Source organism: Ranitomeya imitator, chromosome 7 (assembly GCF_032444005.1).
Source record: "Ranitomeya imitator isolate aRanImi1 chromosome 7, aRanImi1.pri, whole genome shotgun sequence".
Taxonomy (NCBI): Eukaryota; Metazoa; Chordata; class Amphibia; order Anura; family Dendrobatidae; genus Ranitomeya; species Ranitomeya imitator.
The window spans coordinates 224870866-224885572 of NC_091288.1; the positions used below are offsets into that span (position 1 = coordinate 224870866).

A 14707-nucleotide genomic window follows, 5' to 3' on the forward strand; every position below is an offset into this window, starting at 1 on the left:
TGTCGTTATTTCCATAAAATGAATGTTTTATCAGTAGGAGATTTCCATTACAAGTAGTGTTGAGCGATACCTTCCGATATTCAAAAGTATCGGTATCGGATTGGATCGGGCGATATCGGAAAAATAACGGATCTCGCCGATACCGATACCCGATACCAATGCAAGTCAATGGGAGCAAAATATCGGAATTAAAATAAACCCTTTCTTTCCTTGTAGGTTAATTCCACATAAAGGAAAACAACTAAGAATAACTTAGAATGTATCGGAGGAGGTGGAGGAGACATTAAAGGCATAGAGGTTTAGCCCAATCAAATGGAAGAGCAGGAATTATACATTTTTTAAGACGTTCAGAGTTACAAAGATTTAGACTATGTTTAGATTTTTTAGATTTTGTCAGATATTTTTGTTTCTCTACTTCCATGCTCTCCACCTTTTTTTTACTTCTGTAATTAATGACCAATTTAATTGCGGCCTGAGGGTTATCTATTACTGGGAACCATCTCACAAGTGTCTCCAGAGGAAAATAATATATATTCATTAGTAGAGCGGCCGTGCCCAATCAAACAAACCGCAATTATGATATTAACCTGGGAGGCCGGTCTAGAAACCTGACCTCAGACCAAAGTTATAAATTTAGGCTGCAGACAGAATTGTGCTCACATGATGGGGGCAGCCTGAGAAGCTGATGTGATCCAATCTACATTCGTCCTACCCTCAGGGAGCAGAAAGCAACTACCAGTTAGATAATTTCTGTAAGTTTTCTCCTGTTTATTTTGACACTGTTTTGCATAAGTTGTATGTCTTTTATTATCATATTTTTATACCTTTTTCTTATTGTAAGCACTGAACTTTTTGTTATTAAAGTATAAAACTTTAACAAGTTGAACCTTGAATGTTCTAAAAGAATCCATAGCCTAAAGGTGTGCAAGCCTTATGAGTGATAGACATATTTTTATTAGTATTGTTATTTCTGGGACTCATCGCCCGTGTATTTGATGAGTGGTGGCAGCGTGTATGAGCGGGTGTGTGGCCTGGGTCGGTGTGTGATTTATGCTCCCATTACAGCATAGGACAGAGGTTGAATGCTGGACTGAGAGTGGGGAGATTGATTAACCCTTGCAGGCACAACCCCAAGTCACATGTGAAACGTTCAAGGAAATGTTTTTTCGTACGTTGTGTCCTGCATTTTTTACTGCGCAGGAGCGGCCGGAACTCCGCCCCCTCCTCCCTGGGACCTTACAATGGACAGTGGACGCATTGAAACACTGCGTCCGCTGCTCAGAAATTCACAAACTTCCGTCGGTATGTCGCGCCGACGCTTGGCGATGGCCAAGTACTGCCGGAAATCTGAAAGAAGCCTAAGAGACCGATTTGTCCTTGACTACCGTCAAAACCTTTCCACCCCAAGTGGATCTTCTGGTAAACGGCCACCCCTTATGTTCACTACGAGCAATTGATGTTTCTTCAGAAAACATCGTCCCAGCGATCGTAAGTTAACAGAATCTTACTATAATCTCTGTGTTTGTGTGAAAAAGTGTGTTATATAAGTGTGGTACAAAAGTTTGTGTGGCAAGATTGTGCGTTAAAAGTGTGATGTAAAAAGATTGCTGACAATATTGTGTGCTACAAGTGTGTGTTAAATGTATTACATTGTTAATATTATTATTGTTATAGAAGAGTCTGCAGTACAGCTGCGCCTCAGGAGCCTGAGGTGTTAACTGAGCCATCTCGCCAGGAACCAACCCAACAAACAGGCCCTGAAGATGTGTCTGTCCTGAGCGAGCCACGATCAATGGACAGTAGTACGGTGGCTCCTGTTGTCAGTGCCCGTTTGCAAGCACAGCTGCCAAAGAAGAAGTCGATGCGATAATAGTTGATGGTATCCAACGGGTAGAGGATCTGTGTCAGGAAATTAAGGACTTGCAATCTCGAGAATCTGTTTACGCAGCCATTGATTGGAAGCTCCTTTTTTATCATATATCTATTTAGTCCAAAGCATACCGCTGCACAGGAATTTACAGTTCCGACAAAGGTTAAATGATCTAGTTGAGGAATTTGTGGGACCTCGGCAACCCACTTCCTCTGAAACAAAAGCAAGTACGAGCCGTCGTACCAAGCGGCAACACAACTGAGCGGCCAGAGTGAACCTGGTCTGGAAATGCACCGTTGCACCGTCAATGTAGTAGTCCAACTGTCAGTTGGCGAGACAATACGCCCGCGCAGTACCGCAATCTGTAAGATAAAATTGATCCAGTCTGCTGTTTGTTATCGTCCACATTTGGATGTTACTCAGTTGGGCAATACAATATCGCCTCTGAAAGTTTTGGTTTTGACGTTACAAGACCCCTATTTGAATACGTTATATCTTAAATCCCAATGGGATCACATATTTTTTAAATAACTACCAAAAGGTGGAGGGGGGGACCATTGTATTCAGGACATGTTAGGAAAAAAATGTTTTTGCAAATGAAGATTTGAAACGTTACTTGTGTGGTAAAAAATAAAGGTACCGTCACACTAAGCAACACTGCAGCGATATAGACAACGATCCCGATCGCTGCAGTGTCGCTGTGTGGTCGGTGGAGAGATGTCACACAGACAGCTCTCCAGCGACCAACGATGCCGAGGTCCCCGGGCAACCAGGGTAAACATCGGGTTACTAAGCGCAGGACCATGCTTAGTAACCCGATGTTTACCCTGGTTACCAGTGTAAATGTAAAAAAACAAACAGTACATACTTACATTCCCGGTGTCTGGTTACGTCCCCCAGTGTTCTGCTTCCCGCACTGACTGAGCACCGGCTGTAAAGTACAGCGGTGACGTCACCGCTGTGCTCTGCTTTACGGCCGGCCGGCGCTCACAGTCAGTGCGGCCCTGCGCTTAGTAACCCGATATTTACCCTGGTTACCAGTGAAGACATCGCTGAATCGGTGTCACACACGCCGATTCAGCGATGTCAGCTGGAGATCCAGCGACAAAATAAAGGTCCTGGACTTTCCCCAACGACCAACGATCTCCCAGCAGGGTCCTGATCGTTGGTCGCTGTCACACAGAACGATTTCGTTAACGATATCGTTGCTACGTCACAAAAAGCAACGATATCGTTATGTGTGACGGTACCTTAACTGGAACATTAAGCCAAAATTAAGTACATATCCCTACAGAAGATAACACCAAAAGAACAAAAAATGCACAGAGTACACAGATCACAATCTACACTCATTTCACATATTTCAACATAACATCATGAAACATTGTTACAGTGTCAGACATGGGCGTTTTGCCATGGAACTTGACCTTCATTTACAAAATAATGGTCAAATTGATCACGTATTTGCCTAATTTCTACTGGTGAACGAACTGTAGTCGACTCTATGCTCATCAGGTTGGACTCACAGTCATCGGGGTCAACTACCAGGGGTTCATGTCCTGACACACAATTGTGCAGGCAGATGCAAGCCTTCACGACACGGTCCACATTTTCAGGTTGAAGTTGCATACACGATAATAACATCCGCCATTTTGATGTCAGGATACCAAATGTGCATTCAACATAGCGTCTTGCCCGGCTCAAGCGATAATTAAAGATGCGTCTGGTGTACTTTAGACTGTGACTTGAGTACGGCTTTATAAGATTTCGTCCTAGTTGGAACGCCTCATCCCCAACTAAAACAAATGGCAAACTTGGGCCTTCCGTGCCTGGTAGAGACATTTCCCCATGTTGGACTCTTTGAAGACTCGGGAATCATTGCTCCGACCATATGCCCCAATATCAACTGCAACAAAACGGTATCTAGCATCCGCAATAGCCATTTCCACAATTGAAAAGTATTTTTTATAGTTATAGTACAGGGATCCACTATGCACGGGTTTCTGAATCCGAATTTGACTAACTTTATTGACATTTTCAGAAGGCATACAAACGGATACTTCAGGAACAGACACCATAATCACCCAATGCAGCCACATGACGGTAACGCATGCATTAACGCGATGGCAAAAATACACCATAAAAGAAAATTTGGGGCTCATTTTTAGCGCATCCGTTAAAGGTATCGTCCTAACGCAATGTGAACCTAGCCTTACAAATACTGATATGAAATACTGACCAAATACAGAACATGTGAACATGGCCTAAGAGATTAGATGGAGAGCGCAGTAGTTGGAGGTCTGAGGGCACGAGGAGCACAGGCTGTTCAGCAGGGAGAGAACCTCAGCCATAAACTCAGAGCGGACATTCCTGGAACATCCGGGGCCTATGCTCTGACTGAGGCACTGAGAAGCGTGCCTCAAAATCTTCCTAGGAAAGGAATTCGGATGGGGAGCCGCATAAGGGAGTTGAGACTGGACTCTTGGAACCTGCGGAGAAGGACGGAGTATCCTAGGGGCCAGAGATGCCAGTGAGGAAAGGGAAAGCTCAGGGTGAGCAAACCGTGGATGTCTCGATTCACACCGTGACTGCCAACACTAGGTCGCGGGTCCCACCAATGTGTCAGGGATCCCGGGGAGGATATCTTTATCGTCCCCACTACTCACACCAATTTGTCATGAACCGAGGTTGTTTGGTTGCCCCTGGATCCTTCTGAAGGGCACTTATCTATATCCCACTTCCCAGCTCCAGTTTGGAACTTGCAGCTCTCTGGCACCCCCCTTACCCTCAGGTCAGACTAGGTACTGCACCCTGGGTAATTGGTCACCAGAAAGGCTGCCTGCTATGTACGGGCTATTGGGCACAATGCAGCGAGGGCGATATAACTACTCCCACTCAGGCAGGAACAATAATTATTAATGCCGTCCATCACTTCAATGATTCCCAATTGCATCGAATAAGTATGCTGCCACCAGCTCCAATTACAACGGTCCGGAGCCAACCCAAATCAGTAGTGCAATTCACTTCAGAGGACACAGTTCGTTTATAGAACAGAAGAGACAAGCTTAGTAAAATTATATATTTTACTCAATTAAAAAGATAGGCAGTGTTTATAAAAAGATTAAAAAGATATTATAAAGGAGACGATCATATGTACAGTACAGATTACAAAATAAAACAGGGATTAAAATAGAAGATTACACTCACATTTTGCTTAAGTAATTGCGAGCTTACCATGCTGGTTGGGGATCCAGACATCACAGTGCATGACCAAGGGTCTTCAGGGATTAAGCTCCCAGGCAAGAATGAAAGAGGGGCTAAGTGCAGGAACCTACACCTCTGAGCTTGTGACATCACTAAAGGGGCTGGTTAATGATATGCACTGATGGGACAGTTCTTTATGTTTTCCAAGGTCTGAGACAAAAGAAATTCCTGAGTGAGAAGGGAGGGGCAACAGGTGGCTTTGCAGGGTTGGTCACCTGCAGTTTAAAGCCACACCCTGCTCACATACTAGCTTCAAGTTACCCAGTGGCTCGGCCATATGGCTTGTTTGTTGTATTCAGGGGGGAGAGAGAGAGAGGGGGGTCAAAGCTGCAGTGTGCTTTCAGGACCATGGTCACATGTGCAAAAATCCCTCAGCTATGGTATTTTACATTATCGTGACAGCGGACATCAGATGTACTGTGCTATGGACTCTTAAAACGGAAATGTTTGTGGCCAATATGGCGTGTATCAATATGATGGCAATGGGCGGTTACGTAAACTTCTTAATTGTAAAACGATCTCGCTTAATGTGTCCAGCAGATCCTGAAGCCGAGGAACCGGAGACAGCAGAGGCCTGCGACCAGAACGTGAGTGTTACACACTGCACGCACAGCTCAGGGCAATCAGGACACCGCTTATTTGTGGGGTCCAGGGTGTGGGAACACAGCAGCCCCTCGTCCATGACTACTGCCCTGTGCACCTTACACCTCAACATTTTGCATGTATTTTTGGAGATACTCTGGAAGCACAATGAAGGGCATTATTCCAGGCGCACAGCGAGGGGCAGTATGCTGGGTGCACAGCAAGGGGTGTTATTCCTGGTGCACAGCGAGGGGCAGTATGCTGGGTGCACAGCAAGGGGTGTTATTCCTGGTGCACAGCGAGGGGCAGTATGCTGGGTGCACAATAGGGGGCGTCATTCCTAGCGCACAGCAAGGGGCACTATGCTGGGTGTACAGCAGGGGGCATTATTCCAGGTGTACAGCAACAAGTACTATGCTGGGTGCACAGCAGGGGCCGTTCTTCCTGGTGCACAGTGAGGGGCACTATGCTGGGTGCACAGCAGGGGCCGTTATTCCTGGCGCACAGCGAGGCGCTGATGCATTAGGAACTGTCCAATCTGAGCAGAAATCACTACACATGAGGCTCATCCAGAATATCTGATATTTTATTTACAATGACAATGCAAGAATCGCTCAGAACGAAGGTCGCAGTCCCCAACACTTCAGCATTTCCCGGAGCAGCCTGCACAAAAGAAGCAGATATGTCAGACACCCCAAAAACATAGTACACCCACAACACCCAGAAGAGTCCAAGGATAACCGCACACACCCGCTCTCTATACTGTATATCGCCCTGATCCCCCGCTCTATTTACTGTATACCGTCCTGATCCTCCGCTCTCTATACTGTATACCGTCCTGATCCTCCACTCTATATACTGTATACCGTCCTGATCCTCCGCTCTCTATACTGTATACCGCCCTGATCCTCCACTCTATACACTGTATACCGTCCTGATCCTCCACTCTATATACTGTATACCGTCCTGATCCTCCGCTCTCTATACTGTATACCGTCCTGATCCTCCACTCTCTATACTGTATACCGTCCTGATCCTCCACTCTATATACTGTATACCGTCCTGATCCTCCACTCTATATACTGTATACCGTCCTGATCCTCCGCTCTCTATACTGTATACCGTCCTGATCCTCCGCTCTATACACTGTATACCGTCCTGATCCTCCACTCTATATACTGTATACCGTCCTGATCCTCCGCTCTCTATACTGTATACCGTCCTGATCCTCCGCTCTCTATACTGTATACCGTCCTGATCCTCCACTCTATATACTGTATACCGTCCTGATCCTCCGCTCTATATACTGTATACCGCCCTGATCCTCCACTCTATACACTGTATACCGTCCTGATCCTCCGCTCTATATACTGTATACCGTCCTGATCCTCCGCTCTATATACTGTATACCGTCCTGATCCTCCGCTCTATTTACTGTATACCGCCCTGATCCTCCGCTCTATATACTGTATACCGCCCTGATCCTCCGCTCTATTTACTGTATACCGCCCTGATCCTCCGCTCTATATACTGTATACCGCCCTGATCCTCCGCTCTCTATACTGTATACTACCCTGATCCTCCACTCTATACACTGTATACCGTCCTGATCCTCCGCTCTATATACTGTATACCGTCCTGATCCTCCGCTCTATATACTGTATACCGTCCTGATCCTCCGCTCTATTTACTGTATACCGCCCTGATCCTCCGCTCTATATACTGTATACCGCCCTGATCCTCCGCTCTCTATACTGTATACCGTCCTGATCCTCCGCTCTATACACTGTATACCGTCCTGATCCTCCACTCTATATACTGTATACCGTCCTGATCCTCCGCTCTCTATACTGTATACCGTCCTGATCCTCCGCTCTCTATACTGTATACCGTCCTGATCCTCCGCTCTCTATACTGTATACCGTCCTGATCCTCCACTCTATATACTGTATACCGTCCTGATCCTCCGCTCTATATACTGTATACCGCCCTGATCCTCCACTCTATACACTGTATACCGTCCTGATCCTCCGCTCTATATACTGTATACCGTCCTGATCCTCCGCTCTATATACTGTATACCGTCCTGATCCTCCGCTCTATTTACTGTATACCGCCCTGATCCTCCGCTCTATATACTGTATACCGCCCTGATCCTCCGCTCTCTATACTGTATACCGTCCTGATCCTCCGCTCTATATACTGTATACCGCCCTGATCCTCCGCTCTCTATACTGTATACTACCCTGATCCCCTGCTCTCTATACTGTATACTACCCTGATGCCCCGCTCTATATACTGTACACCTCCTTGATCCTGCGCTCTATATACCGTATACTGCCCTCCTCCTCTGCTCGCTATACCGTATCCCGCCCTCCTCTTCCGCACTCTATACTGTATACTGCCCTCCTCCTCTGCTCGCCATATCGTATACTACCTTCCTTTTCTGCTCTCTATACCGTTTACACCCCTTCCTTCACTTTTTATACCGTATACAGCCCTCATCCTTCGCTTTCTATACCGTATACTGCCCTCCTCCACTCTACATCGTATACTGCCCTCCTCCTCCGCTCTGTATACTGACCTCCTACTCTGCTCTCTACACAGTATACAGTCCTTCTCCTCTGCTCTCTATACCATATACAGTACTCCTCCTCTGCTCTCTACACCGTATCCTGCCCTCCTCTTCTGCGCTCTATACCATAATCCATCATCCTGCTCCTCTCTATGTGCATACCGCCCTCCTCTTCTACGCTCTATACCATATGCCGCCCTGGTCCTCCGCTCTCTATACTGTATGCCACCCTCCTCTATGACCAGGATCTTCTCACCTCTGTATCCATTTCCATATTGTCCGTTCTGTGTGTAGGATGATTCCTCCGGGGCTGGAATAATAATAATTGCCCATTATTCATCCATGTTGTGTCCCAGTTATACAGTCATTCACAACTTCTGGAGTCTTACTACTGCCTGAATCAGGATTACTCCTATTATTTCAGCTGTTAATGAAGGAAATCCGCCCATAGAAAGGGCGCACCAGCCCCGGGGCCTGACTGGCCGTTTGCAGCTAACAAGGCAGGCGATGACTGGCCGTGTGCAGCTGATGAGGGCGATGACTGGTCATGTGCAGCTAACGAGGGTGATGACTGGTTGTGTGCCGCTAATGAGAACAATGACTAGTCGTGTGCAGCTAATGAGGGAAATGACTGGTCGTGTGCAGCTGATGAGGGTGATGACTAGCCATGTGCAGCTGACAAAGGCGATGACTGGCCATGTGCAGCTGACAAGGGTGATGACTGGTTGTGTGCAGTTGATTATGCTCTTTTTATACTTGTGTAAACACTGCCTACCTTTTTTGGAGTAAAATATAAAATTACTAGTTTTGTCTCTCCTTGCTCTATAACGTACAATCACGTCCTCTGAAGTGAATTTCGCTACTAATTTTGGTTGGCTCCGGAACCGTTAATAATTAGGAAATCAGAGCTGGTGGCAGCAGGGTTTGTCCTGTGCATTTGGGAGGCTTTGTAGCAACTGGCGGCGTTTATAATTATTGTTCCCGCCTGAGTTGGAGTAGTTATATCACTCTCACTGCAGTGTGCCCATTAGCCAGTACAAAGTAAGGCAGCCTTTCTGGTGACTAATTATCCTAGGTGTAGTACCCTGACTGACCTGAGGGTAAGGGGGGCACCAGAGAGCTGCAAGTTCTAAACCCGAAACTGGGAAGTGGGATATAGATAAATCCCCTTCAGAAAGAACCAGGGGCAACCTGACAACCCATGACAAATTGGTGTGAGTGGTGGGGATGATAAAGGTATCCTCCCCGTGAACCGTGACAAGGGCGATGACTGGTCATGTGCAGCAGATGAGGGCAATGACTGGTCATGCGCAGCTAACAAGGGCAATGACTGGTCGTGTGCAGCTAACGAGGGCAATAACTGGTCGTGTGCAGCTAACGAGGGCAATGACTGGTCGTGTGCAGCTAACGAGGGCAATGACTGGTTGTGTGCAGCTAACGAGGGCAATGACTGGTCGTGTGCAGATAACGAGGGCAATGACTGGTCGTTTGCAGCTAACGAGGGCAATGACTGGTCGTGTGCAGCTAACGAGGGCAATGACTGGTCGTGTGCAGCTAACGGGGGCAATGACTGGTCGTGTGCAGATAACGAGGGCAATGACTGGTCGTGTGCAGCTAACGAGGGCAATGACTGGTCGTGTGCAGCTAACGAGGGCGATAACTGGTCGTGTGCAGCTAACGATGGCGATGACTGGTCATGTGCAGCTAACGATGGCGATGACTGGTTGTGTGCAGCTAACAAGGGTGATGACTGGTCATGTGCAGCTGATGAGTGCGATGACTGGTCGTATGCAGCTGATGACGGCAATGACTGGCCTTCTGCAGCTGACGAGAACGATGATTGGCCGTGTGCAGCTGATGAGGGCGATGACTGGTTGTGTGCAGCTGACGAGGCTCTTTTTATACTTCTGTAAACACTGCCTACTTTTTTGGAATAAAATATAAAATTACTAGCTTTTTATCTCCTTGCTCTATAACGTACGGTCACGTCCTCTGAAGTGAATTATGCTACTACCAGGGCGATGACTGGTTGTGTGCAGCTGACGAGGGCGTTGACTGGCCATCTGCAGCTGGCGACGATCATGACTGGCCGTGTGCATGTAATGACTGGCTGTGTGCAACTAGCGAAGATGACTGGTCGTGTGCAGCTAGCGATGATGATGACTGGTCTTGTGCAGCTAGCGATGATGATGACTGGTCTTGTGCAGCTAGCGATGATGATGACTGGCTGTGTGCTACTAGCGATGATGATGACTGGCCGTGTGCAGTTGGCGATGATGATGACTGGTCGTGTGCAGCTAGCGATGATGATGACTGGCCGTGTGCAGCTAGCGATGATGATGACTGGCCATGTGCAGCTAGCGATGATGATGACTGGCTGTGTGCAGCTAGCGATGATGATGACTGGCCATGTGCAGCTGGCGATGATGATGACTGGCTGTGTGCTACTAGCGATGATGATGACTGGCCATGTGCAGCTGGCGATGATGACTGGCCGTGTGCAGCTAGCGATGATGATGACTGGCCGTGTGCAGCTAGCGATGATGATGACTGGCCATGTGCAGCTGGCGATGATGATGACTGGCTGTGTGCTACTAGCGATGATGATGACTGGCCATGTGAAGCTAGCGATGATGATGACTGGCCATGTGAAGCTAGCGATGATGATGACTGGCTGTGTGCTACTAGCGATGATGATGACTGGCCGTGTGCAGCTAGCGATGATGATGACTGGCCATGTGCAGCTAGCGATGATGATGACTGGCTGTGTGCTACTAGCGATGATGATGACTGGCTGTGTGCCACTAGCGATGATGATGACTGGCCGTGTGCTACTAGCGATGATGATGACTGGCTGTGTGCCACTAGCGATGATGATGACTGGCCGTGTGCTACTAGCGATGATGATGACTGGCTGTGTGCCACTAGCGATGATGATGACTGGCTGTGTGCTACTAGCGATGATGATGACTGGCTGTGTGCTACTAGCGATGATGATGACTGGCTGTGTGCCACTAGCGATGATGATGACTGGCTGTGTGCCACTAGCGATGATGATGACTGGCCGTGTGCTACTAGCGATGATGATGACTGGCTGTGTGCCACTAGCGATGATGATGACTGGCCGTGTGCTACTAGCGATGATGATGACTGGCCGTGTGCTACTAGCGATGATGATGACTGGCCGTGTGCTACTAGCGATGATGATGACTGGCTGTGTGCTACTAGCGATGATGATGACTGGCTGTGTGCTACTAGCGATGATGATGACTGGCCGTGTGCTACTAGCGATGATGATGACTGGCTGTGTGCTACTAGCGATGATGATGACTGGCTGTGTGCTACTAGCGATGATGATGACTGGCTGTGTGCTACTAGCGATGATGATGACTGGCTGTGTGCTACTAGCGATGATGATGACTGGCTGTGTGCCACTAGCGATGATGATGACTGGCTGTGTGCTACTAGCGATGATGATGACTGGCTGTGTGCTACTAGCGATGATGATGACTGGCTGTGTGCCACTAGCGATGATGATGACTGGCCGTGTGCAGCTAGCGATGATGATGACTGGCCGTGTGCAGCTGGCGATGATGATGACTGGCTGTGTGCCACTAGCGATGATGATGACTGGCCGTGTGCTACTAGCGATGATGATGACTGGCTGTGTGCCACTAGCGATGATGATGACTGGCTGTGTGCTACTAGCGATGATGATGACTGGCTGTGTGCCACTAGCGATGATGATGACTGGCTGTGTGCTACTAGCGATGATGATGACTGGCCGTGTGCTACTAGCGATGATGATGACTGGCTGTGTGCCACTAGCGATGATGATGACTGGCTGTGTGCTACTAGCGATGATGATGACTGGCTGTGTGCTACTAGCGATGATGATGACTGGCCGTGTGCTACTAGCGATGATGATGACTGGCTGTGTGCCACTAGCGATGATGATGACTGGCTGTGTGCAGCTAGCGATGATGATGACTGGTCTTGTGCAGCTAGCGATGATGATGACTGGTCTTGTGCAGCTAGCGATGATGATGACTGGCCGTGTGCAGTTGGCGATGATGATGACTGGCTGTGTGCTACTAGCGATGATGATGACTGGCTGTGTGCTACTAGCGATGATGATGACTGGCTGTGTGCTACTAGCGATGATGATGACTGGCTGTGTGCCACTAGCGATGATGATGACTGGCTGTGTGCCACTAGCGATGATGATGACTGGCTGTGTGCAGCTAGCGATGATGATGACTGGTCTTGTGCAGCTAGCGATGATGATGACTGGTCTTGTGCAGCTAGCGATGATGATGACTGGCCGTGTGCAGTTGGCGATGATGATGACTGGCTGTGTGCTACTAGCGATGATGATGACTGGCTGTGTGCTACTAGCGATGATGATGACTGGCTGTGTGCTACTAGCGATGATGATGACTGGCTGTGTGCCACTAGCGATGATGATGACTGGCTGTGTGCCACTAGCGATGATGATGACTGGCCGTGTGCTACTAGCGATGATGATGACTGGCTGTGTGCCACTAGCGATGATGATGGCTGGCCGTGTGCAGCTGGCGATGATGATGACTGGCTGTGTGCTACTAGCGATGATGATGACTGGCCGTGTGCTACTAGCGATGATGATGACTGGCTGTGTGCCACTAGCGATGATGATGACTGGCCGTGTGCAGCTGGCGATGATGATGACTGGCTGTGTGCCACTAGCGATGATGATGACTGGCCGTGTGCTACTAGCGATGATGATGACTGGCTGTGTGCCACTAGCGATGATGATGACTGGCCGTGTGCCACTAGCGATGATGATGACTGGCCGTGTGCCACTAGCGATGATGATGACTGGCCGTGTGCAGCTGGCGATGATGATGACTGGCCGTGTGCCACTAGCGATGATGATGACTGGCTGTGTGCCACTAGCGATGATGATGACTGGCCGTGTGCTACTAGCGATGATGATGACTGGCTGTGTGCCACTAGCGATGATGATGACTGGCCGTGTGCTACTAGCGATGATGATGACTGGCTGTGTGCTACTAGCGATGATGATGACTGGCTGTGTGCAGCTAGCGATGATGATGACTGGCCGTGTGCCACTAGCGATGATGATGACTGGCCGTGTGCTACTAGCGATGATGATGACTGGCTGTGTGCAGCTGGCGATGATGATGACTGGCCGTGTGCTACTAGCGATGATGATGACTGGCCGTGTGCAGCTGGCGATGATGATGACTGGCTGTGTGCTACTAGCGATGATGATGACTGGCCATGTGAAGCTAGCGATGATGATGACTGGCCATGTGAAGCTAGCGATGATGATGACTGGCTGTGTGCTACTAGCGATGATGATGACTGGCCGTGTGCAGCTAGCGATGATGATGACTGGCCATGTGCAGCTAGCGATGATGATGACTGGCTGTGTGCTACTAGCGATGATGATGACTGGCTGTGTGCCACTAGCGATGATGATGACTGGCCGTGTGCTACTAGCGATGATGATGACTGGCTGTGTGCCACTAGCGATGATGATGACTGGCCGTGTGCTACTAGCGATGATGATGACTGGCTGTGTGCCACTAGCGATGATGATGACTGGCTGTGTGCTACTAGCGATGATGATGACTGGCTGTGTGCTACTAGCGATGATGATGACTGGCTGTGTGCCACTAGCGATGATGATGACTGGCTGTGTGCCACTAGCGATGATGATGACTGGCCGTGTGCTACTAGCGATGATGATGACTGGCTGTGTGCCACTAGCGATGATGATGACTGGCCGTGTGCTACTAGCGATGATGATGACTGGCCGTGTGCTACTAGCGATGATGATGACTGGCCGTGTGCTACTAGCGATGATGATGACTGGCTGTGTGCTACTAGCGATGATGATGACTGGCTGTGTGCTACTAGCGATGATGATGACTGGCCGTGTGCTACTAGCGATGATGATGACTGGCTGTGTGCTACTAGCGATGATGATGACTGGCTGTGTGCTACTAGCGATGATGATGACTGGCTGTGTGCTACTAGCGATGATGATGACTGGCTGTGTGCTACTAGCGATGATGATGACTGGCTGTGTGCTACTAGCGATGATGATGACTGGCTGTGTGCCACTAGCGATGATGATGACTGGCTGTGTGCCACTAGCGATGATGATGACTGGCTGTGTGCTACTAGCGATGATGATGACTGGCTGTGTGCTACTAGCGATGATGATGACTGGCTGTGTGCCACTAGCGATGATGATGACTGGCCGTGTGCAGCTAGCGATGATGATGACTGGCCGTGTGCAGCTGGCGATGATGATGACTGGCTGTGTGCCACTAGCGATGATGATGACTGGCCGTGTGCTACTAGCGATGATGATGACTGGCTGTGTGCCACTAGCGATGATG

At 48.7% G+C, this 14707-nt stretch overlaps 1 protein-coding gene across 3 annotated transcripts in view; it reads right to left on the reverse strand.

Annotated features, from left to right (window-relative positions):
• Positions 1–6292: 6292 nt before the first annotated feature.
• Positions 6293–14707, reverse strand: part of GREP1 (glycine rich extracellular protein 1) — a 73482-nt gene continuing 65067 nt past the window's right edge. For all 3 annotated transcript variants that reach the window (XM_069735196.1, XM_069735197.1, XM_069735195.1), the window contains 2 exons: positions 8548–8601; positions 6293–6379 (listed from right to left, as the gene is read on the reverse strand). In XM_069735196.1, the coding sequence (XP_069591297.1) occupies positions 6360–6379; positions 8548–8601 (74 nt within the window). In that variant the 3' untranslated portion in view covers positions 6293–6359. The remainder of the gene's footprint in view (positions 6380–8547; positions 8602–14707) is intronic.